Source organism: Silurus meridionalis, chromosome 10, assembly GCF_014805685.1.
Source record: "Silurus meridionalis isolate SWU-2019-XX chromosome 10, ASM1480568v1, whole genome shotgun sequence".
NCBI lineage: Eukaryota > Metazoa > Chordata > Actinopteri > Siluriformes > Siluridae > Silurus > Silurus meridionalis.
In genome coordinates this window covers 327,693-352,692 of record NC_060893.1, presented here as the reverse complement: position 1 = coordinate 352,692, position 25,000 = coordinate 327,693, and the positions used below count along the sequence as shown (strand labels likewise).

At 43.6% G+C, this 25,000-nt stretch overlaps 1 protein-coding gene and 1 long non-coding RNA gene across 3 annotated transcripts in view; one reads left to right on the top strand and one right to left on the bottom strand.

The window, feature by feature from the left end:
* The window catches only part of xpot (exportin, tRNA (nuclear export receptor for tRNAs)), a 24,543-nt gene extending 20,496 nt beyond the window's left edge, over positions 1-4,047 (bottom strand). For both annotated transcript variants that reach the window (XM_046859574.1, XM_046859575.1), the window contains exons 1-2: positions 3,905-4,047; positions 1,862-2,018 (exon numbers count right to left, since the gene is read on the bottom strand). In XM_046859574.1, the coding sequence (XP_046715530.1) occupies positions 1,862-1,951 (90 nt within the window). In that variant the 5' untranslated portion in view covers positions 1,952-2,018; positions 3,905-4,047. The remainder of the gene's footprint in view (positions 1-1,861; positions 2,019-3,904) is intronic.
* LOC124392488 lies at positions 3,983-13,342 on the top strand. Its single transcript, XR_006927164.1, has 2 exons — positions 3,983-4,096; positions 12,752-13,342. It is a non-coding gene; the product is annotated as an uncharacterized LOC124392488 (long non-coding RNA).
* Positions 13,343-25,000: the final 11,658 nt, after the last annotated feature.

The window sequence follows — 25,000 nt, the reverse complement described above, 5'->3', positions numbered from 1 at the left end:
ACACACACACACACACGTTTTACACACACACACACACACACACACACACACACACACACACACGCCTTACACACACACACTCTTACACACACACACACATCTTACACACACACACACACACACACACACGTTTTACACACACACACACACACACATCTTACACACACACACACACACACGCTTACACACACACACACACACACACACACACACACACACAACACACACACACACTTACACACACACACACACGTTTTACACACACACACACACACACACACACACACACACACACGCATCTTACACACACACATTACACACACACGCATCTTACACACACACACACACTTACACACACACACGTCTTACACACACACACACACACACACGTCTTACACACACACACACACACACGTTTTACACACACACACACACACACACACCGCATCTTACACACACACACACACACGCATCTACACACACACACACACGCGTCTTACACACACACACACATCTTACACACACACACACACGTCTTACACACACACACACACACATTACACACACACACACGTTTTACACACACACACACACACATTACACACACACACGCTCTTACACACACACACACGTTTTACACATACACACACACACGCATCTTACACACACACACACTTACACACACACACACACACACACGCATCTACACACACACACGCATCTACACACACACACAACACACACACACACACGCCACACACACACACACACCGCGTCTTACACACACACACACACACACACACACTTACACACACACACACACACACACAAGTCTTACACACACACACACACACACACACACACACACACACACACATCTTACACACACACACACGTCTTACACACACACACACACACACACACACACACACACACACACGTCTTACACACACACACACAAGTCTTACACACACACACACACACACACACACGTCTTACACACACACACACACGCATCTTACACACACACACACACACACATACACACACACACACACACACACTTACACACACACACTTACACACACACACACACACACACATCTTACACACACACAACACACACACACACACACACACACACACACACACACACGTCTTACACACACACACACACGTCTTACACACACACACACACACACACACACGCATCTTACACACACACACACACACACACGTCTTACACACACACAGTCTTACACACACACGCGTCTTACACACACACACACACACGCATCTTACACACACACACACACACGCATCTTACACACACACACACACCGCATCTTACACACACACAAGTCTTACACACACATCTTACACACACACACACACACACACACACATCTTACACACACACACACACACAGTCTTACACACACACAAGTCACACACACACACACAAGTCTTACACACACACACACACAAGTCTTACACACACACACACACACACACACACACAAGTCTTACACACACACACACACACAAGTCTTACACACACACACACACGCGTCTTACACACACACACACACACACACACACTTACACACACACACACACACACACACACACACACACACACACACACACGACAAATAATTTATGTGGGACAGGAGATCGGGGTGGTCCTCAGTACTTATAGAATACACACACAGCTGTGACTCATCACAGGTCCCTTGATATCTATATCCTGGATTCCAGCTGATATTAGAGTAGATAATAAGATACAGGTAACATGAGAATGCAGACACTCGGTATCAGATCTAGAGGTCAGAGCTCTAGGTGATGATGGAGGTCTTACCCTCTGCCTGTAGCAGGCATCAGCGTTGGGGTTCAGTCCCATGAGGGCCTGCTCGTCCATGGTGGCGGGGAAAGCCGACTCGCAGGCCATGTGGGGGTTAGCTCACTTTTACTAGAGGATCTCTCCAGTCTTCCAGACAAACACTGGCTTCACGCATCTGCCAAACACAGAGAAGAACAGCGTCATCATCGTGTAGTGTATTCAACATTTCCTGTGACGCAACACCATGATACAGTCTGAGCAAAGGGAAAGAAGAAACCTTCACACGTTCTCTGTATTACAGCACACAAGGAGTTCAGGGAACAGTAGCAGGACTGTGAGATGGACATTTCTCACCTGATATGAAGGTGTTTAATCCACACCTCAGACCTGGACAGTGGCTTCTAATCAACATCAAGTCTAATCTCCAGCAGTTTCTTTTCAAAACATTTCAATACAAATCTAAACAGCAAAGAACACACTTCACTCAGGAGTCTAGTGGTGAAACAGTCACACGCTTGTGGCAGAACAATGAAAACACACACAGATGCACAGTGAGACTTCCATCCAAACCAACCATCAGATGGTCTGAGTATTTCAAAACCTGCTTCAGAAACCTCCTGTGAATCTCAGGTACAGTGAAAGGAAACTGTAGACAAATGAGGGATTATTGTGAAATCGTATTTCTCTAAATTTTAGGTAAATAAATCTCAGGTACACTGCTGCTCGTTCTATACTACAGCACGAGGTTATTCCATGTGTGGTTCACAGAAAGCTCCTTGGGGTGTGTGTGTGTGTGTGTGTTGCAGTGTTGTGTTACGGTGATCCATTAGGAAATAAAAGCTAAAGATCAGAGAGCTCGTGGTTTTAGATATCACTTGTTGAGATCTTCAGCTCTTCAACTTTCTTGGAAAAATCTGATGCATTTTTAAAATCAACGATTAAATACACAAACTATAAATTACTTCACCCCCACAAAATATCTTTTTCAGCACTAAACCTGGATTTCAATGTTCAACCACTGAATCTCTAATCCAATCATCTCACAGAAAGATCAAACCTCGTCTGTTTCCTGGATGACATTTGTTGTGGTCCTGAGAGCGTGTCCTTCACCAGTGTTTCCGATAACACTAGAGTTTTAACACGTCAAACCTGTGCTTCAAGAATTCCAACAGCAACAACAACAAATACTGCTCCTGATATTCACACTTTATCTCCACATCTTCAGTCCTAAACCACAGTAACTAATGATTTATATTAATTACAACTCAAATCCATCTTCAGCTTCACATTTACAGCTTCTCTCTAGAACCCCTGATCTTCACACACCTGAGCAGGTGAGAGTTAGGAGTCATGCTCCAGCCTGCTTCTGCTGGGATTCGATCTCATGAGCTTCTGAGCAGAAGTGCAGAGTTGTGAGTGTGTGTGTGAAGATCAGGCCAGGCCTCGGTGCGACCCCGGGGTACGTGTCAGAGCGGGAGATGAAGCTCCAACACACCGGTTCGAACAGCTGCAGCTCGGGGTGCCGCGAACCACCGAGTTCAACTGCTCCAACTCCTGCAGCTAATGCTAACCAGTCAGGGGCAGTTTATCAGGACCACCGCGATACAAAGTCCAAATAAACACTATAGAGAGCTGAGCGGAACCGGAACCAGAACCGTTATGTACCACAGGGTGGAGTAAGTGCGCGTGCTCGTGCTGGAACTAGCCGATTAGCACATCACATGCGCGCGTGTCTCAGTAACGTGGCGTGGCAGAGCCTCTACATCCGCTCACACACACACACTCTTACTCTCTCTCTCTCACACACACTCACACACACACACACACACACACACACACACACACACACACACACACACACTGTCTCTGTCTCACACACAGTCACTCCTTGTTTTAATAAAGTAATTGAATCCTGTAAATAGTTATAATAAAGCGGTAACCGGAGCGCGCGCGGGCTCTGGCCGGGTTTCCTCGTGCTTCCATTAAAAAAAGAAAACCTAAAGTTCCGGGTGAAAGTGACCCCGTGTTCGCGGTGTACAGAGAGAGGGAGATCTCCACTACCTTCTCCTGCTCCTCAGAGCTCCATCAGGTTCCTCCGGAACTCCGCTACAATCACATGAACTCCTCACACAGCGGCGCGCGCACGGCCTGTCCAAACAGCAGGGCGGAAGTGCTACTGCGTCATCACTCGGGTCAACAGGAAGTACTTCCATAGGCCACGTGACGGCTCATTTAAAAAGAAAAGAAAGTGTGGTATGAATGAATTATATAAATAATTATATATGTCATTAAAATGATGTATTTTTTTATAAATATATATGGAAGGCACAGGTTTATATCTTACAATCTTACAGTGGGTGTGTTGCAGTAAGTTGCAGCAGGTGTGTGTTGCAGTAAGATGCAGCAGGTGTGTGTTGCAGTAAGATGCAGCAAGTGTGTGTTGCAGTAAGATGCAGTAGGTGTGTTGCAGTAAGATGCAGTAGGTGTGTTGCAATAAGATGCAGTAGGTGTGTTGCAGTAAGATGCAGTAGGTGTGTGTTGCAGTAGGATGAAGTAGGTGTGTTGCAGTAAGATGAAGTAGGTGTGTGTTGCAGTAAGATGCAGTAGGTGTGTTGCAGTAAGATGCAGCAGGTGTTGCAGTAAGATGCAGCAGGTGTGTGCAGTAAGATGCGGTAGGTGTGCGTTGCAGCAAGATGCAGCAGGTGTGTTGCAAGATGCAGGTGTGTTGCAGGTAGATGCAGTAGGTGTTGCAGTAAGATGCAGTAGGTGTGCGTTGCAGTAAGATGCAGTAGGTGTGATGCAGTAAGATGCAGTAGGTGTGTGTTGCAGTAAGATGCAGTAGATGTGTTGCAGTAAGATGCAGTAGGTGTGTTGCAGTAAGATGCAGTAGGTGTTGCAGTAGGTGTGCTGCAGTAAGATGCGGTAGGTGTGCGTTGCAGTAAGATGCGGTAGGTGTGTTGCAAGATGCAGTAGGTGTGTTGCAGTAAGATGCAGTAGGTGTGTTGCAGCAAGATGCAGCAGATGTGTGTTGCAGTAAGATGCAGCAGGTGTGTTGCAGTAAGATGCAGCAAGTGTGTGTTGCAGTAAGATGCAGCAAGTGTGTGTTGCAGTAAGATGCAGTAGGTGTGTGTGTTGCAGTAAGATGCAGTAGGTGTGTTGCAGTAAGATGCAGGTGTGTTGCAGTAAGATGCAGTAGGTGTTGCAGTAAGATGCAGCAGGTGTTTTGCAGTAAGATGCAGGTGTGTGTTGCAGTAAGATGCAGCAGGTGTGTGTTGCAGTAAGATGCAGTAGGTGTGCGTTGCTGTAAGATGCAGTAGGTGTGAGTTGCAGTAGGATGCAGTAGGTGTGTTGCAGTAAGATGCAGCAGGTGTGTGTTGCAGCAAGATGCAGCAGGTGTGTTGCAAGATGCAGTAGGTGTGTTGCAGCAAGATGCAGTAGGTGTGTTGCAGTAAGATGCAGTAGGTGTGTTGCAGTAAGATGCAGTAGGTGTGTTGCAGCAAGATGAAGTAGGTGTGTGTTGCAGCAAGATGCAGTAGGTGTGTTGCAGTAAGATGCAGTAGGTGTGTTGCAGTAGATGCAGTAGGTGTGTGTTGCAGTAAGATGCAGTAGGTGTGTGTTGCAGCAAGATGCAGTAGGTCTGTTGCAGTAAGATGCAGCAGGTGTGTTGCAGTAGATGCAGTAGGTGTGTTGCAGCAAGATGAAGTAGGTGTGTGTTGCAGTAAGATGCAGGTGTGTTGCAGTAAGACGGTAGGTGTGTTGCAGGTAAGATGCAGTAGGTGTGTGCAGTAAGATGCAGTAGGTGTGCGTTGCAGTAAGATGTAGGTGTGTGTTGCAGTAGGATGAAGTAGGTGTGTGTTGCAGTAAGATGCAGTAGGTGTGTTGCAGTAAGATGCAGTAGGTGTGTTGCAGTAAGATGCAGTAGGTGTGCGTTGCAGTAAGATGCAGTAGGTGTGTTGCAGTAAGATGTAGGTGTGTTGCAGTAAGATGAAGTAGGTGTGTTGCAGAAAGATGCAGTAGGTGTGTTGCAGTAAGATGGTAGGTGTGTTGCAGGTAGATGCAGTAGGTGTGTGTTGCAGTAAGATGCAGTAGGTGTGTTGCAGAAATATGCAGTAGGTGTGTTGCAGGTAGATGCAGTAGGTGTGTGTTGCAGTAAGATGAAGTAGGTGTGTTGCAGCAAGATGCAGCAGGTGTGTGTTGCAGTAAGATGCAGTAGGTGTGTGTGTTGCAGTAAGATGCAGTAGTGTGTGTTGCAGTAAGATGCAGTAGGTGTGTTGCAGTAAGATGCAGTAGGTGTGTTGCAGATGCAGTAGGTGTGTTGCAGTAAGATGAAGTAGGTGTGTTGCAGTAAGATGCAGGTAGGTGTGTTGCAGTAAGATGCAGGTAGGTGTGTTGCAGATGCAGTAGGTGTGTTGCAGTAAGATGCAGTAGGTGTGTGTTGCAGTAAGATGCAGTAGGTGTGTTGCAGTAAGATGCAGTAGGTGTGTGTTGCAGTAGATGAAGTAGGTGTGTTGCAGTAAGATGCAGTAGGTGTGCAGTAAGATGCGGTAGGTGTGTTGCAGTAAGATGCAGTAGGTGTGTGTTGCAGTAAGATGCGGTAGGTGTGTTGCAGTAAGATGCAGCAGGTGTGTTGCAGTAGGTGTGCAGTAAGATGCAGTGTGTTGCAGTAAGATGCAGGTAGGTGTGTTGCAGTAGGTGTGTTGCAGCAGGATGAAGTAGGTGTGTTGCAGTAAGATGCAGTAGGTGTGTTGCAGTAAGATGCAGTAGGTGTGTTGCAGTAAGATGCAGTAGGTGTTGCAGTAAGATGCAGTAGGTGTGTTGCAGAAGATGCAGCAGGTGTGTTGCAGGTAGATGCAGTAGGTGTGTTGCAGTAAGATGCAGTAGGTGTGTGTTGCAGTAAGATGCAGTAGGTGTGCAGTAAGATGCAGTAGGTGTGTGTTGCAGTGAGATGCAGTAGGTGTGTTGCAGTAAGATGGTAGGTGTGTGTTGCAGTAAGATGCAGTAGGTGTGTTGCAGTAAGATGCAGCAGGTGTGTTGCAGGTAGATGCAGTAGGTGTGTTGCAGGTAGATGCAGTAGTGTGTGTTGCAGCAAGATGCAGTAGGTGTGTTGCAAGATGCAGTAGGTGTGTTGCAGAAGATGCAGTAGGTGTGTTGCAGAAAGATGCAGTAGGTGTGTTGCAGGTAGATGCAGTAGGTGTGTGTTGCAGTAAGATGAAGTAGGTGTGTTGCAGAAAGATGCAGTAGGTGTGTTGCAGTTAGATGCAGTAGGTGTGTGTTGCAGAGATGCAGTAGGTGTGTGTTGCAGTAGATGCAGCAGGTGTTTTGCAGTAAGATGCAGCAGGTGTTTTGCAGTAGATGCAGTAGGTGTTTTGCAGTAAGATGCAGTAGGTGTGTGTTGCAGAAGATGCAGTAGGTGTGCGTTGCTGTAAGATGCAGTAGGTGTGTGTTGCAGTAAGATGCAGTAGGTGTGTTGCAGTAAGATGCAGCAGGTGTGTTGCAGAAAGATGCAGCAGGTGTGTTGCAGTAAGATGCAGCAAGTGTGTGTTGCAGTAAGATGCAGTAGGTGTGTTGCAGTAAGATGCAGTAGGTGTGTTGCAGTAAGATGCAGGTGTGTTGCAGTAAGATGCAGCAGGTGTGTTGCAGTAAGATGCAGTAGGTGTGTGTTGCAGTAAGATGCAGTAGGTGTGTTGCAGTAAGATGAAGTAGGTGTGTTGCAGTAAGATGCACTAGGTGTGTGTTGCAGTAAGATGCAGTAGGTGTGTTGCAGAAAGATGCAGTGGGTGTGTTGCAGGTAGATGCAGTAGGTGTGTGTTGCAGTAAGATGCAGTAGGTGTGTTGCAGTAAGATGCAGCAGGTGTTTTGCAGTAAGATGCAGCAGGTGTTTTGCAGTAAGATGCAGTAGGTGTGTGTTGCAGCAAGATGAAGTAGGTGTGTTGCAGTAAGATGAAGTAGGTGTGTTGCAGAAAGATGAAGTAGGTGTGTTGCAGAAAGATGCAGTAGGTGTGTTGCAGTAAGATGCAGTAGGTGTGTTGCAGAAAGATGCAGTAGGTGTGTTGCAGGTAGATGCAGTAGGTGTGTGTTGCAGTAAGATGAAGTAGGTGTGTTGCAGAAAGATGCAGTAGGTGTGTTGCAGTTAGATGCAGTAGGTGTGTGTTGCAGTAAGATGCAGTAGGTGTGTTGCAGTAAGATGCAGCAGGTGTTTTGCAGTAAGATGCAGCAGGTGTTTTGCAGTAAGATGCAGTAGGTGTGTGTTGCAGTAAGATGCAGTAGGTGTGTGTTGCAGTAAGATGCAGTAGGTGTGTTGCAAGATGCAGCAGTGTGTTGCAGTAAGATGCAGCAGGTGTGTTGCAGTAAGATGCAGCAAGTGTGTGTTGCAGTTAGATGCAGTAGGTGTGTTGCTGTAAGATGCAGTAGGTGTGTGTTGCAGTAAGATGCAGTAGGTGTTGCAGTAAGATGCAGTAGGTGTGTTGCAGTAAGATGCAGTAGGTGTGTTGCAGTGAGATGCAGTAGGTGTGTTGCAGTAAGATGCAGTAGGTGTGTTGCAGTAAGATGCAGTAGGTGTTTTGCAGTAAGATGCAGCAGGTGTTTTGCAGTAAGATGCAGCAGGTGTGTTGCAGTAAGATGCAGTAGGTGTGTTGCAAAAAGATGCAGTAGGTGTGTTGCAGTAAGATGCAGTAGGTGTGTTGCAGTAAGATGCAGTAGGTGTGTTGCAGTAAGATGCAGTAGGTGTGTGTTGCAGTAGATGCAGTAGGTGTGTGTTGCAGAAAGATGCAGTAGGTGTGTTGCAGTAGATGCAGTAGTGTGTGTTGCAGCAAGATGCAGTAGGTGTGTTGCAGTAAGATGCAGTAGGTGTGTTGCAGTTAGATGCAGGTGTGTGTTGCAGTAAGATGCAGTAGGTGTGTTGCAGTAAGATGAAGTAGGTGTGTGTTGCAGTAAGATGCACTAGGTGTGTGTTGCAGTAAGATGCAGTAGGTGTGTTGCAGAAAGATGCAGTGGTGTGTTGCAGGTAGATGCAGTAGTGTGTTGCAGTAAGATGAAGTAGGTGTGTTGCAGAAAGATGCAGTAGGTGTGTTGCAGTTAGATGCAGTAGGTGTGTTGCAGTAAGATGCAGCAGGTGTTTTGCAGTAAGATGCAGCAGGTGTTTTGCAGTAAGATGCAGTAGGTGTGTTGCAGTAAGATGCAGTAGGTGTGTTGCAGTAAGATGCAGTAGGTGTGTTGCAGTAAGATGAAGTAGGTGTGTGTTGCAGTAAGATGCAGCAGGTGTGTGTTGCAGTAAGATGCAGTAGGTGTGTTGCAGAAAGAAGCAGTGGGTGTGTTGCAGGTAGATGCAGTAGGTGTGTTGCAGTAAGATGAAGTAGGTGTGTTGCAGTAAGATGCAGGTGTGTTGCAGTTAGATGCAGTAGGTGTGTGTTGCAGTTAGATGCAGTAGGTGTGTGTTGCAGTAAGATGCAGTAGGTGTTTTGCAGTAAGATGCAGCAGGTGTTTTGCAGTAAGATGCAGTAGGTGTGCGTTGCTGTAAGATGCAGCAGATGTGTGTTGCAGTAAGATGCAGTAGGTGTGTTGCAGTAAGATGCAGCAAGTGTGTTGCAGTAAGATGCAGCAAGTGTGTGTTGCAGTAAGATGCAGTAGGTGTGTGTTGCAGTAAGATGCAGTAGGTGTTTTGCAGTAAGATGCAGCAGGTGTTTTGCAGTAAGATGCAGCAGGTGTGTTGCAGTAAGATGCAGCAGGTGTTTTGCAGTAAGATGCAGTAGGTGTAGCAGTAAGATGCAGTAGGTGTTTTGCAGTAAGATGCAGTAGGTGTGTTGCAGTAAGATGCAGTAGGTGTGTTGCAGTAAGATGCAGTAGGTGTGTTGCAGTAAGATGCAGTAGGTGTGTTGCAGTAAGATGAAGTAGGTGTGTGTTGCAGTAAGATGCACTAGGTGTGTGTTGCAGTAAGATGCAGTAGGTGTGTTGCAGAAAGAAGCAGTGGGTGTGTTGCAGGTAGATGCAGTAGGTGTGTTGCAGTAAGATGAAGTAGGTGTGTTGCAGAAAGATGCAGGTGTGTTGCAGTTAGATTCAGTAGGTGTGTTGCAGTAAGATGCAGCAGGTGTTTTGCAGTAAGATGCAGCAGGTGTTTTGCAGTAAGATGCAGTAGGTGTGCGTTGCTGTAAGATGCAGTAGGTGTGTGTTGCAGTAAGATGCAGCAGGTGTGTTGCAGTAAGATGCAGTAGGTGTGTGTTGCAGTAAGATGCAGTAGGTGTGTTGCAGTGAGATGCAGTAGGTGTTTTGCAGTAAGATGCAGTAGGTGTGTTGCAGTGAGATGCAGTAGGTGTGTGTTGCTGTAAGATGCAGTAGGTGTGTGTTGCAGTAAGATGCAGCAGATGTGTGTTGCAGTAAGATGCAGCAGATGTGTGTTGCAGTAAGATGCAGCAAGTGTGTGTTGCAGTAAGATGCAGTAGGTGTTTTGCAGTAAGATGCAGTCGGTGTGTTGCAGTAAGATGCAGTAGGTGTGTGTTGCAGTAAGATGCAGTAGGTGTGTTGCAGTAAGATACAGTAGGTGTGTTGCAGTAAGATGCAGTAGGTGTGTTGCAGTTAAGATGCAGTAGGTGTGTGTTGCAGTACAATGCTGTAAGTGTGTGTTGCAGCAAGATGCAGTAGGTGTGTATTGCAGTAAGATGCAGTAGGTGTATTGCAGTAGGATGCAGCAGGTGTGTTGCAGTAAGATGCAGCAAGTGTGTGTTGCAGTAAGATGCAGTAGGTGTGTTGCAGTAAGATGCAGTAGGTGTGTTGCAGTAAGATGCAGCAGATGTGTGTTGCAGTAAGATGCAGCAGGTGTGTTGCAGTAAGATGCAGCAAGTGTGTGTTGCAGTAAGATGCAGTAGGTGTGTGTTGCAGTAAGATGCAGTAGGTGTGTGTTGCAGTAAGATGCAGTAGGTGTGTTGCAGTGAGATGCAGTAGGTGTGTTGCAGTGAGATGCAGTAGGTGTTTTGCAGTAAGATGCAGTAGTTGTGTGTTGCTGTAAGATGCAGTAGGTGTATGTTGCAGTAAGATGCAGCCGATGTGTGTTGCAGTAAGATGCAGCAGATGTGTGTTGCAGTAAGATGCAGCAAGTGTGTGTTGCAGTAAGATGCAGCAAGTGTGTGTTGCAGTAAGATGCAGTAGGTGTGTTTCAGTAAGATGCAGTAGGTGTGTTGCAGTGAGATGCAGTAGGTGTTTTGCAGTAAGATGCAGCAGGTGTTTTGCAGTAAGATGCAGTAGGTGTGTTGCAGTAAGATGCAGCAGGTGTTTTGCAGTAAGATGCAGTAGGTGTGTTGCAGTAAGATGCAGTAGGTGTGCATTGCTGTAAGATGCAGTAGGTGTGCGTTGCAGTAAGATGCAGTAGGTGTGTTGCAGTAAGATGCAGCGGTGTGTGTTGCAGTAAGATGCAGCAAGTGTGTGTTGCAGTAAGATGCAGTAGGTGTGTTGCAGTAAGATGCAGTCGGTGTGTTGCAGTAAGATGCAGTAGGTGTGTGTTGCAGTAAGATGCAGTAGGTGTGTTGCAGTAAGATACAGTAGGTGTGTTGCAGTAAGATGCAGTAGGTGTGTTGCAGTTAAGATGCAGTAGGTGTGTGTTGCAGTACAATGCTGTAAGTGTGTGTTGCAGCAAGATGCAGTAGGTGTGTGTTGCAGTAAGATGCAGTAGGTGTATTGCAGTAGGATGCAGCAGGTGTGTTGCAGTAAGATGCAGCAGTGTGTTGCAGTAGATGCAGTAGGTGTGTTGCAGTAGATGCAGTAGGTGTGTTGCAGTTAAGATGCAGTAGGTGTGTGTTGCAGTAAGATGCAGTAGGTGTGTTGCAGTAAGATGCAGTAGGTGTGTTGCAGTAAGATGCAGCAGGTGTGTGTTGCAGTAAGATGCAGTAGGTGTTTGTTGCAGTAAGATGCAGTAGGTGTGTGTTGCAGTAAGATGCAGTAGGTGTGTGTTGCAGTAAGATGCAGTAGGTGTGTTGCAGTAAGATGCAGCAGGTTGTGTTGCAGTAAGATGCAGTAGGTGTGTTGCAGTAAGATGCAGTAGGTGTGTTGCAGTGAGATGCAGTAGGTGTTTTGCAGTAAGATGAAGTAGGTGTGTTTTTTTGCTTGATGCAGGACAATAATTAGAAACATCTGTTCCATGATGACAAGAGCTCAGAAATGTAAAGCTCCTCAACGTATTAGTTGGGAATCGATATCAGTTGAAACATATTCATCACAGTAATAAGATTTATATTCAACGCAGTGATGGTCCAATAGAGCTATTCACTATTTCCTCTATTCCATCTACTGGAGATACCCGTAGAAGGGTTTTTCCTGCAGCATGTAAACTACAGTAGTACAGGTGAAGATCAGGCTGCTCTTCTTCTTCTTCTAAAACATATCACAGTATGCACTAAATTACTCACACAGGGCTGCATGTGTAAAAAGAGTGGTGGGATTTATTTCTGTGAAAGTTCAGCACAAATACTGAAACACCTGCAGTCCATCAGCTCTAGTCACACGCGGTTCCCCCTACTGGCGAACAATGGAAGTGCAGTAGTATAATAACAAACAAATTCACTGTATACTACATTCTACACCTGTACATGTAAACTACAGTCACAACACAAAAGGATCCTTCCACCTGTATTCACATCCACAATAAACACTTGAACATCAGAGTATATCAGAATATAGAGGTCTCCGGATGATTGGAGTGTAACTACAGACATCACATCAACGGTTTTACTGTTTCTGTATGAACTTTATATGAATTTCTGTATATACCTCACTGTAAAGTCTGATTAAAGTCTGATTAAAGTCTGATTTGTATTGTCATGTAATGAACTGGTGCTACAGAGTTATTGGTTATTTTCTGTAATAAAATGCATTATAGTACATTATTGAGATCAGTTTTCTGATATTTCATTATTTCTCTTCCAGGTTGTGTTGGTGTCATCTGACAGAGGAAAGCTGTAGATCTCAGTTCTCACCTCAAGCTCCTCCAGACTGAGAGAACTGAACCTGAGTAACAATAACCTGCAGGATTCAGGAATGAAGCTGCTTTCTGCTGTGTGTGTGTGTATATATATATATATATATATATATATATATATACACACACACACACACACACACACACACACACACACACACACACTTACTCGTGGGGACACCAATATCTAAATACATTAAGGCCACAATTTTAAGTCAGACGTCTCTTTTGGAACACAAGTTTAGTCCAGTTTTTCTATTCTGGTGGGGACGTCCCTATTTTGTCTTACCACCAACCACCTCTAGGTGGCACTGTTATAAATTATCTGCAGATCATCCAATTTATATGCAATTATAACAGTGTATAACATTAACAAAGATGAAGATTAAGTTCAGACCACAAATATAGTGTTGTTTAAAAGGGAGAATTTAACTGTTTTTATTTATGTATTTATTTTTTATTTTGCTTTTCACTATTTCTCATCATCTCTTGTATTTAAATAGACAATTTCTAAGAAAATAAACAGTAAAAAAGCCTTACCTCACTTCCTGTTTAACACATTCAATTCTCTTCAATTCTGAGAGTCTGAAAAGTTCCACATTTTGGTATCTACAGCACTCATGTTATATGACAAGCGGGAAATGTTCATGTTCATTTACACCATCATGGTTGTAATTAAATCTATTTAAATATCTTCTACTTCTACCTAATATTTATATAGAGATATTATAGAGCAATATATCTTGCAACACGCTTAATCACATGCATGTTGCAAGATATATTGCTCTATAATATCTCTATATAAATATTAGGTAGAAGTAGAAGATATTTGATGCACAACACACCTGAAAAGTTTGGACATTTGGGCAATTCCACAAAAACAACAATCTGTGACATTTTAATTCTCTTTAACATTTATTTGTCAGCAACTTGAACTAAAATGTTTCTGAACACGTTGCCTTTACAAACATATGAAAAAACCATTAAAGGCTTTTCACTTTTACATTTTTCGCTTCATGGTATCAATTAGTGATTTTTTACATAACATTTGACTGCTTCCCAACTTCTCCCAACTTCTCCCATCCGTGCCCTTAAAGTGCTGCTGGGGATTTTTCAATGCACTCCATGCACTGGCCTTTACCAGGAACCTCACCAGAACTGATGTAGTCCATTAGAGTGTTTTCCACAGCCTGGATCTCCTCTGTAGACCACTTTCTCTGTGGGTTTTGTGAAGATTCTGAATAAAATAAAAGTAATTAGTAATTGTGCTAAAAGTGACTCATAAGATATCATAACATTTCTCCTTTAACTTTCCCATAATTCCTACATTAGCTGACTACATACCTGCAGAATTTGAGGGTGGAGGTGAAGCATCGTTTTCTTTCTCGTTTTTAGAGTCTGATCCTTCACTGTCCATCAGCACTCTCTTCATTAAACACAGCAACCACAGAGAAAATGATTAAAGTGGAAAAATATTTTTTCAACTGCTACATCCATCAAATAATCTACAACCAACGGTGGTGTTCCTGTTAACCAGAACATGGAATTTGAGATTTTTAAAACATCTTTATTTACTCAGGCTTGTTTTACCTTGTGGATCAGTCTGGATCTCATCTAGATTCCTTCTTTTGAATTGAGATAGTTGTCCTCTCTCCATGGCTAGAAGAACTTTACTTATTTTCACCAGCTGTAATGTACCTTCAGGTAGCCTGGAGTACTGCTGATGCACCCTGATGTTGTGTCCTAAAAGGTCAGCAAGGTCATCCATTTCATTGTCTTTCAAATTAAGGACCTTGGACATAGTAGCCATGTGCTTTCTCAGTCTAGTGGAGGAGAACGCTTCAGGGTGTTCTGCTCCACAGCTTCAAGCAATCTGATGAATAATGTCTGATCATCTCAAGTGAACCAGTGCTGGTGGTCGTCCAAACATGAACACGTTTTCATCAGGCACATCACAGTTATGGTGAGTCTTTACAAGTAACTCCAGTGAGGTCACCATATCAGGAGTGATATGGGGACAATTCTCTGGAAGTTCTTACACACTTCTTTTCAAGGTTTGTCAGAGCGAACGCTACATCTGGATGAGTCAGTGAGGTGTCCCTCAGTGTAAAGGACAGCTTGGATACCTCTCCTTCCATTCTACCATTAAACACAATCACCTGACAGAGTGTCACTTTTGCATCTTCTGCCCAGTGCTTGTTACTTGGATCTTTAGTTTTGTTTGGGTCTCGTCACTCTGTCTGTCAAGATACTGATGCATTTTTTTTCTTGCCATCTTCTTGAGGTTGTGCCCAAGCTTCAGTGCTAAAGATGGTGTTTTGTAAGGGCTTGTCTCCTCATTCAAGCCAGCAACTGTGAACTGCTTCCACCATCCGTTTTCTTCGTCAGCATCATGACCTTCACTTTTCAATTAACAGGTGAAGATGATTCTCCACTGTCATGTTTGTCAGATGTAGAAGACTGTCCAGAGTCCATGTTCAATAAAGAGGATTCTTTGGTTCCACTGCTCACCAATGAACGAGAACCTTGAACCCACAACCTTGTGTGGACCAAACAAGTGTTTAAAAAAAGACAAAGAAATAAAGCAATTTTTAAACAGGTGTCTTTAATTAACAAATAGATTTACAGTTTAATGTCACAAAGTAGACACACTTTTAGATTTCAAAAAAGAAATAAAAAACCTTGACTTTAACCCCCAACCTTGTCGGGACCTGCTGATCAATAAACCAACACCTTAACCACTGAGCTATCACTTCCAACTTGTGCAAGCAGTCAATAATTCTAATGAATCAACGTGGCTTCTTTTTCATACTTCAACACCATGTCTTCTTCTTCTTTCGGATCATCCGTCTCCACCCCCCCTGTCCTCTACATCTGCCTCTTTCAACCCAACTACCTGCATGTCTTCCCTCTCCACATCCATGAACCTCCTCCTTGGTCTTCCTCTTTTCCTCCTTCCTGGTGTCTCCATCCTCAGCATTCTCCTACTGATATACCCCATGTCCCTCCTCTGCACATGTCCAAACCATCTCAATCTCACCTCCTCACCTTGTCTCCAAAACGTCCTACATGCGCTGTCCCTCTAATAAACTCATTTTCAATCCTGTCCATTGTCGTCACTTCCAACGAACATCTCAACATCTTCAGCTCTGCTACCTCCAGCTCCACCTCCTGTCTTTTACTCAATGCCACTGTCTCTAATCCATACAACATCTCAGGTCTCACTACAGTCCTATAAACTTTCCTTTCACTCTCACAGATACTCTTCTATCACAAATCACTCCTGCTATCACTCTTCTCCACCCACTCCACCCTGCCTGCACTCTTTCTTCACTTCTCTAACACACTCTCCATTACTCTGCACTGTTGACCCCAGGTACCTGAACTCCTCCACCTTCTCCACCTCTTCTCCCTGTAACCGCACCCCTCCACTGCCCTCCCTCTCATTCACACACATGTACTCTGTCTTACTCCTACTGACTTTCATTCTCCTTCTCTCCAGCGTGTACCTCCACCTCTCCAGGATCTTCTCCACCTGCTCCCTACTCTCACCACAAATCACAATATCATCCACAAACATCATAGTCCAGGGAGACTCCTGTCTGACCTCGTCCTTCAACCTTTCCATCACCACTGCAAACAGCAAAGAGTTTAGAGCTGATCCTTGATGCAGTCCCACCTCCACCTTGAACCAGTCTGTCGTTCCTACTGCACACTTCACTGCTGTCACACTGTCCTCATACATGTCCTGCACCACCCTCACATACTTCTCTGACACACCAGACTTCCTCATACAATACCACAACTCCTCTCTCCACCCTGTCGTACCCTTTCTCTAAATCCACAAATACATAATGCAACTCCTTCTGACCTTCTCTATACTTCTCCATCAACATTCTCAAAGCAAATAATGCGTCTGTGGTGCTCTTCCTCGGCATGAAACCATACTGCTGCTCACAGATGGTCACCTCTTCTCTCAGCCTGGCTTCCACTACTCTTTCCCATAACTTCATGGTGTGATTGATCAACTTTATTCCCCTGTAGTTACTGCAGGTCTGCACATCTCCCTTATTCTTAAAGATCAGTACCAGCACACTCCTTCTCCATTCCTCAGGCATCTTCTCACCTTCTAATATCCTGTTATACGATCTGGTCACTAGTCAACACATTTCCATCTCCATCCTTTATTGCTCTAACTTGCAGCACATCCTTCCCAGCTCAGTTCCTCTGCCTGGCCAATCGCTACAAATCCTTTTCTCCTTCCTCAGTGTCCAACTTCTCCTACAGCTCCTCATATGCCTTTTCCTTGGCTTTCACCACATCCCTCTTCACCTGCTGCTGCATCTCCTTGTTCTCCTGCCTACTTTTTTATTATCACTCTGTCGATCCCACTTCTGTTACTCCAACCTCTTTCTCCTTCTGCTCTCCTGCACTTCTTCATTCCACCACCACGTCTCTTTATCTTCCTTTCTATTTCCAGATCTCACACCAAGAACCTTTCTATCTGTCTCCTTTATCACTTCTGCAGTAGTTCCACAATCAATTCAATTCAATTAAATTCATTTTTATTTGTATAGCGCTTTTAACAATGAACATTGTCTCAAAGCAGCTTTACACAGATAATGTGGTGATAAACGTGAATATGTTCTTTGTAAGTAAGTTTGTCCCTGATGAGCAACGGTGGCAAGGAAAAACTCCCCGAGATGGCATAAGGAAGAAACCTTGAGAGGAACCAGACTCAAGAGGGAACCCATCCTCATCTGGGTTGCACCAAATGTCCATTTGAAGCAGATATACAATGTTGCGGGGTACAGTGATGGCGATCAGAAGCAAACTGCACTCCCGAGTCAGACCGCCGACACCAACTACAGTCCAATCCATCCTCAAAGCACCCGTTCTACTCCGGGATTACATGGAACCACCCAAGGTGTTGATGAGAAACCGTCCCAAGCTGCACAGAAGTGTGAAGGTCCACGGAGGGGAGAGGGGCAGGAACAGTGGTCACTGGAGCCTCAGGAGCATGTTTAACTCGACCGAGAGAGAGAAAGAGAGAAAAAGAGAGAGATAGAGAGAGAGAGAGGGTGACGGGAAGAGAAGGATATGGATTATTAAGTGTCTCTATTGGTGTATGAAAGTTAATGTCACTGTGCAGTTTGGACTCCGGCAAGACTCGCTATGGCAGCATAACTAAAAGGGAGAACCAGAAGGTAACACAGACATTAGGGGTTTCTGGGATAAGAGACGACCCACCACACCACCGTCAACAAACCTGAGTAAACGTGTGAATGTGAGGGGACGACAGCATCCAAATATCCCAGTTCACCAAACACTCCATATCCATGATCCCTCCAGATCTGAGCCTTTACCTAAGAAAAAAATCTACCGATTAAAGGCTTGATTAAATAAATACGTTTTCAACCTCGACTTGAACACTGAGACTGTGTCTGAGTCCCGAACACTGGTTGGAAGGTTGTTCCATAACTGTGGGGTTTATAAGAGAAAGATCTGCCCCCTGCTGTAGTCTTCATTATTTGAGTAACCAACAGATAGCCAGCACCTTTTGATCTAAGTAGGCATGGAGGATCATACTGGTACAGAAGTTCATTAAGATACTGCGGTGCGAGACCGTTAAGTGCTTTATACGTCAGTAGTAGTATTTTATAAACAGTGTGAGATGTAATTGGGAGCAGTGTAGACTGATTAAAACAGGAGTGATGTGGTCATATTTCCTAGATCTAGTGAGGACTCTTGTTGCTGCATTCTGGACTAACTGAAGCTTATTTCTGCACTTACTCCAACACCCAGACAGTAAAGCGTTACAGTTGTCTAATCTAGATGTTACAAAAGCATCTACTAGTTTTTCTGCATCCTGTAACATCATCATATTTCTAATATTTCTAAGGTGAAAGAAGGCGATCCTGGTGATATTATTCACGTGAGACTCAAAGGAAAGACTCGGGTCAATAATCACACCAAGGTCTTTGACTGCTGTACACATTTAGACAGAAACACCATCCAGAGATGCTACGTAATCGGAAAGTTTATTTCTAGCTGCATGTGGTCCTAGTAAAAGTACTTCCGTCTTATCTGAGTTGAGCAGAAGAAAGTTATTAAGCATCCACTGTCTAATGTCCTTCACACACTTCTCAACATTGTTAAGCTGATCTCGCTCATCTGGCTTTGCTGAAATATACAGCTGTGTATCATCAGCATACCAATGGAAGCGAATCCCATGTTTATGAATAATTTCACCAAGAGGCAGCATATATAAAGAGAAAAGCAGTGGGCCTAAGACAGATCCTTGAGGAACACCAAACTTTACCTCATAGAGTGTGGAGAACTCACCATTTACATCAACAAACTGATAGCGATCAGTCAAATAAGACCTGAGCCAAGAGAGAGCTGTTCCCTTTATTCCTACAACGTTCTCAAGTCTAGCAAGCAGTATAGTGTGATCAATGGTGTAAAAAGCTGCACTAAGGTCGAGCAAAACAAGTAAGGAGACAAAACCCTGATCAGAGGCTAATAACAGGTCATTTACCATCTTAACTAGTGCCGTCTCTGTGCTATGATGAGGCCGAAATCCTGACTGATACATTTCAAAAATGTTCTTCCTCAGTAGATGTGAGCAGAACTGCTGTGCTACAACCTTTTCTAAAATTTTGGATATAAAGGGGAGGTTTGATATTGGTCTGTAGTTGGACAACTGACATGGGTCAAGGTCAGGTTTCTTAATAAGGGGGTGTATAACTGCCAGTTTGAAGGATTTTGGTACATAACCAGTGCTAATGGAAGAGTTAATTATTTTTAAAACAGTTAAATTACCTCTGGAGTTATCTGTTTAAAGAAACAATCATCAAGCACCTCTACACCACCACTGAGCTCCTGTCTGACCTCTTCCCTGAACCTCACACTACAGGCTTCCTCCTTCAGTTTCTACCATCTTATTCTTCTTTCAGTCCTCACTCTCCTCCTCTTCTTCTTCACCTCCAAAACCATCCTACAGACCACCATCCGATGCTGTCTAGCTACACTGTCCTCCATCAACACCTTACAGTCTCCAATCTCTTTTGCATGGAATGTAGTCCACCTGTGTGCACCTTACAGAGGCTTCAGCCATGTTGTTAGCAAATCATTGTCCCTCTACTTCATAAGCAGCACTAACATCTTAATGCTGGATCAGTAGAGTTTTAAAATGTGGATCCAGATTGGATTATATCTGTACTACTCACCTCTATAGCTTTATAAAGAGATCTGTATCTGGCCCCATTCTCTCTTTCTCCATTAGGTCATGCCAAAGCTACATCATGGCATCACTACTGGCCAGAGACTGTCAGATATGAGGGTATAATGAGTAGCTCTGTTATCTAAGTGTTCAGCAATTACACGGGACACGCAGCTGGGATGAGGGAATCTCTCCCCTGTGAGATGCCCCGCTATCGCTAGCGCTCCAGGGAGTAAAGTTTTCTCAGTGTGTATTTCTATCTGTTTTAAACGGTTTCAAACAGCAATTTAAGTGATAAAAGCATGTCTTCCAAATGCCCAAGCATGTCTAGTGCTGGTAGTGAAAAAAAGAAGAGGAAAGCCATCAGTTTAGTGCAGAACATTTTTATTATAATCAGCATGAAGCCGAAAAGGTTGTCAGTCATAGTACCATCTTCAACTTACAATATTTTTTACTTACAATGGAGTCGTCGTAGCAAATTTTCATCGTAAGTGGGGGACTTGAGACCATTTGTATATACTGTGGTGAAATATCAAAAAGAGACTTAAGTAGAGTTAAAATAGCAGCTGCCAATTTTAGGTACAACGACTGTATATTATCAGGACCTGGTGGTTTGTTCAACATTTTTTTGGAAGTTTATTAGTGATCTGTTGAAAGTAAACTCTTTGTGAACTCTGTTTTTTTTTATCGCAGAAAGGCTCAGCCAGAAAGTGAAAAATGTGTATTATCATTTAATTATCATGATTTAATAAAATTATAGTAAATTATAAAATCACATTAAAGTATTTTTGAACCTAAATTGACAATTAATGAATGTAGATTTCTCATGTCCAACAGCCCATGTGAAATTAGGATTAAAAGACCTGGAGTTGGCCGACCTCTTTTTGATTAATTTCCTATTGCCATTAATACTGAGTGTTTGAATAGAGACAGATCTACAATAAATTACATTAAGGGCTTCAGTTTTAACAGATCTATTATATTCAAATTATTTAAAGCATTTTCATGTAATCTAACAAAAATAATTTGCTTAGTAATAACATCATTTGTGGCTCAGTGTATCTTGAAGTTTCATTCTGGTGCATCAACAGTAAAAGTACAGTTGAACCCACTTATCTGGACCTCGGTGAACTCGCCAACCCTATTAAGTCGACGTTTTTGAAGTGGAACCGCCAAATTCTCGCTTTGTCTTAGCATATTTTAATCGGTTATGTCGATTTTTTTATGTCGCCGAACCCTAATATTTTCGAGCACAAGGGGGTGCAAATTTGCCACTTAAAGTCGGTTATGTCAGGAATCCCCCTGCCACGCCCCCTTTGGCGGCGGCATTCCCCGAAGCACCCTGCTTCTTCTCCCGCACGGAGCTCCTCCCAGTCCTGCTGATCACACACACCTGACTCTCATTTACTCATCCCATCTCCTATTTAAGCCCCTCCCCTCCACACACTCGCGGTCCGTTATTGTTTGTGCATGATCGTATGTGTTGGTTCATGGCGGTCTGTGTAATCGCGTATACGTATCCCGCTACGTACCCTTCTTCTCGTACTCCGCATTCTCTCGCTCCCGGATTCCCCGATCCTGCTGTTTTCCATCTTCACGCTGTCTGCACCACGTTTATCCGTTGATGCCCAGCGCTGCGCTTTCCATAGCGCGGATCCGTGGATTCTCTACACCAACTGTGTCTGCTTTCACAGAACTTGGTGGACGGCGCTCCCGGAGCGCAGCACTGGATATTACTGTTACGCTACAAGTACTGGTGGATTCTCTCCTGAGTCTCAATAAACTCTGTTTGCGTTTACTTCTGCTTCCGGCTCCTTATCCGCATTACAGGTTTTCTCCATCCGCATGACCAATCAAACAAATCGTGGCAACGCTGTTGTGTAAAAAACCCTCCAAAAACACGTGCATGTACATTCTCATTTAATAACGCACACCATGTACATAAAGAAATTTCAAGCACGTTAATATATTGGTTATTTGGTAATACCATATTGGTTTTCGTTTATCTCCATCACCGGTTATCTCTACGCTTTTTGGCGTCCCCTAAGCCCTCGACATAACCGGGTTCCACTGTATTTAAATGTATTTATATATACATTTATAAGTAAATAGTATAATAATCTATTGTGTAATATACATTACATTTATATTTTATTATTGACTGATAGATGGCGCTAGAGAGTGGGAAGGACGTGACACACACTTCCAGAACACTGTAACCATGTGTGACCTCTAGGGGCGCATAGATTACACAGTCACACAGATTTTTTCTTGAAAATGGACCCCATGGGGTCTTCAGAGAAAACCTCACTGGGCGTGTCTAGACACTGTTTGGGGGGTGCTTGTATGAGCTTCAATGAGCTCCTGTGGCAGACCAGACTTCCACTAGATTTCCTTGATTGGAGTAGAAAGTACATCCTCTGCCTGGCCTTTATTTATGTTTATATGTCTGTGATTATTGTCCATTGTTTCTTGAATTGCGTGTTGGTAAGCTGAGGGATTGTGGCATGCAGAAAGATGTCCCTGATCCAGTAACTGTCCTGATGTGGTGTCCTGTCCTCTGATTTCTGCTCTGTGAGAAACTTTAGCTGTATTGCGGCTGTGGCTGTGGTTTTGTGTAGTTGATGTGTTCGGTACTGAGTGTGTAAGTGTAAGAAGGTTTTTTTCTTGCAGGATGGGTTACTGCACTATTACAGATGAAGGTTGTGTTGCTCTGGCTTCAGCTCTGAGGTGAAAGTTCTCATCACAGTTAAAAATAACTGGATCTGAACGGTAATAATCCAGGAGAACCAGGCGAGAGAAGCTGCTCTGTGATCTACTGGAGGATCCACACTGTAACCTGGAGACACTAAAGTGTGTTCCTGAATAATATTCACTTTATTGTGTTTGTGTTGATGCTCTTTTTCTCTCAGAATAAAGGACCGTAATCTCACCAGGACTGGAGTCTCACCTCAAACCTCTTCACCAGGATACAGCAGAGATGGGGAAGGGTTAGAACATGTCCCACATATCCAGCAGTTTGGGATTTTAATCATTCATATTCAGATGTAGATGTTCCATAACAACAACTGTGACTGATCACATCCTTTACTTCACTCTGCTCCAGGTTACTTCAGGATTTAATAACATGCTTCAGCAGATCATCACATCTTCACACTGACTGCACAAATACACACCCATGTGTAGCTCTTTATAGATTCTTTATACTTCATTATTATACATGTGTTTCTCCACAGTTGATTGATTAATAGTTATGATATTAATTTTTCTTTTTTTCTTTCAGAGTGACTTATTTTAACCTCTTTCCTGTGTTTGATGGTTACCATGGTAACAGCTTGATTGATTGATTTGTTGTTATAGTGATAAACTCGTTTCTATCTGCTGATTGGTTCCTTGAATCCTGACCAGAAGGTTCCAGGTTCTGGTTCCATACAGATTTTGGGATCAATAACTAGACATTTCAGTACAGAAACACACACGATATCAGATTTTCTTTAATGAGTGTCACATCACTGCACACATCACTTCCTGTACTCGTGACTACTGAAGATGAACAATGCAGAAGCAGCTGAAATGTTCTGATTCATGAAGAACAGACGTGTGAAATGAAACTTTTCCTCCTGCTAATAATCATTATGCTGATGTTAACAGATGAATGCTGTTCTTCTCTGCTGATCAGGTCAAATGTCAGAACTTCATATTTCTGTAATCTTACACCAGATCATTACAGTAAACATGAACCTGCCGTGAATTCTTCATCTTTATGGTTTCTGAGAGACACGGACATGTTCTTTTTGTTTCTATGTAACACACTCGTTTATTTTAACATTATGAAGATTTAGTTTCTTGCTTAATAACTTTCTTCTGCTCAACTCAGATAAGACGGAAGTACTTTTACTAGGACCACATGCAGCTAGAAGTAAACTTTCTGATTCTGTAGCATCTCTAGATGGTGTTTCTGTCTCAGTGTGTACAGCAGTCAAAGACCTCGGTGTGATTATTGACCCGAGTCTTTCCTTTGAGTCTCACGTGAATAATATCACCAGGATCTCCTTCTTTCACCTTAGAAATATTGCTAAAATTAGAAATATGATGTCGTTACAGGATGCAGAAAAACTAGTTGATGCTTTTGTAACATCTAGATTAGACTACTGTAACGCTTTACTGTCTGGGTGTTGGAGTAAGTGCAGAAATAAGCTTCAGTTAGTTCAGAATGCAGCAGCAAGAGTCCTCACTAGATTTAGAACATATGATCACATCAGCCCTGTTTTAATCATCTACACTGCTCCCAATAACATCTCACACTGATTATAAAATACTACTACTGACGTATAAAGCACTTAACGGTCTCACGCTGCAGTATCTGAGTGAACTTCTGTACCAGTATGATCCTCCACGCCTACTTAGATCAAAAGGTGCAGGCTATTTGTTGGTACCTCAAATAATGAAGACTCCAGCAGGGGGCAGATGTTTCTCTTATAAACCCCACAGTTATGGAACAACCTTCCAATCAGTGTTCGGGACTCAGACACAGTCTCAGTGTTCAAGTCGAGGCTGAACACATATTTATTTAGTGGAGTGTTTAGTCAGTAGGTGTTTGTGAGGTAAAGGAGCAGATCTGGAGGGATTATGGATATAGAGTGTTTGGTGAACTGGGATATTTGGATGCTGTCGTCTCCTCACATTCACACGTTCACTCAGGTTTGTTGATGGTGGTGTGGTGGGTCGTCTCTTATCCCAGAGATCCTCATGTCTGTGTTTCCTTCTGCTTCTCCATTTTAGTTCTGCTGCTACAGTGAATCTCACCAGAGTCCAAACTGCACAGTGACATTAACTTTCATACAACAATCAGGAGACTTAATAATCCATATCCTTCTCTTCCTGTCACCCTCCTCTCTCTCTCTCTCTCTCTCTCTCTCCTCTCTCTCTCTCTCTCTCTCTCTCTTCCTCTTCTCTCTCTCTCTCTCTTCTC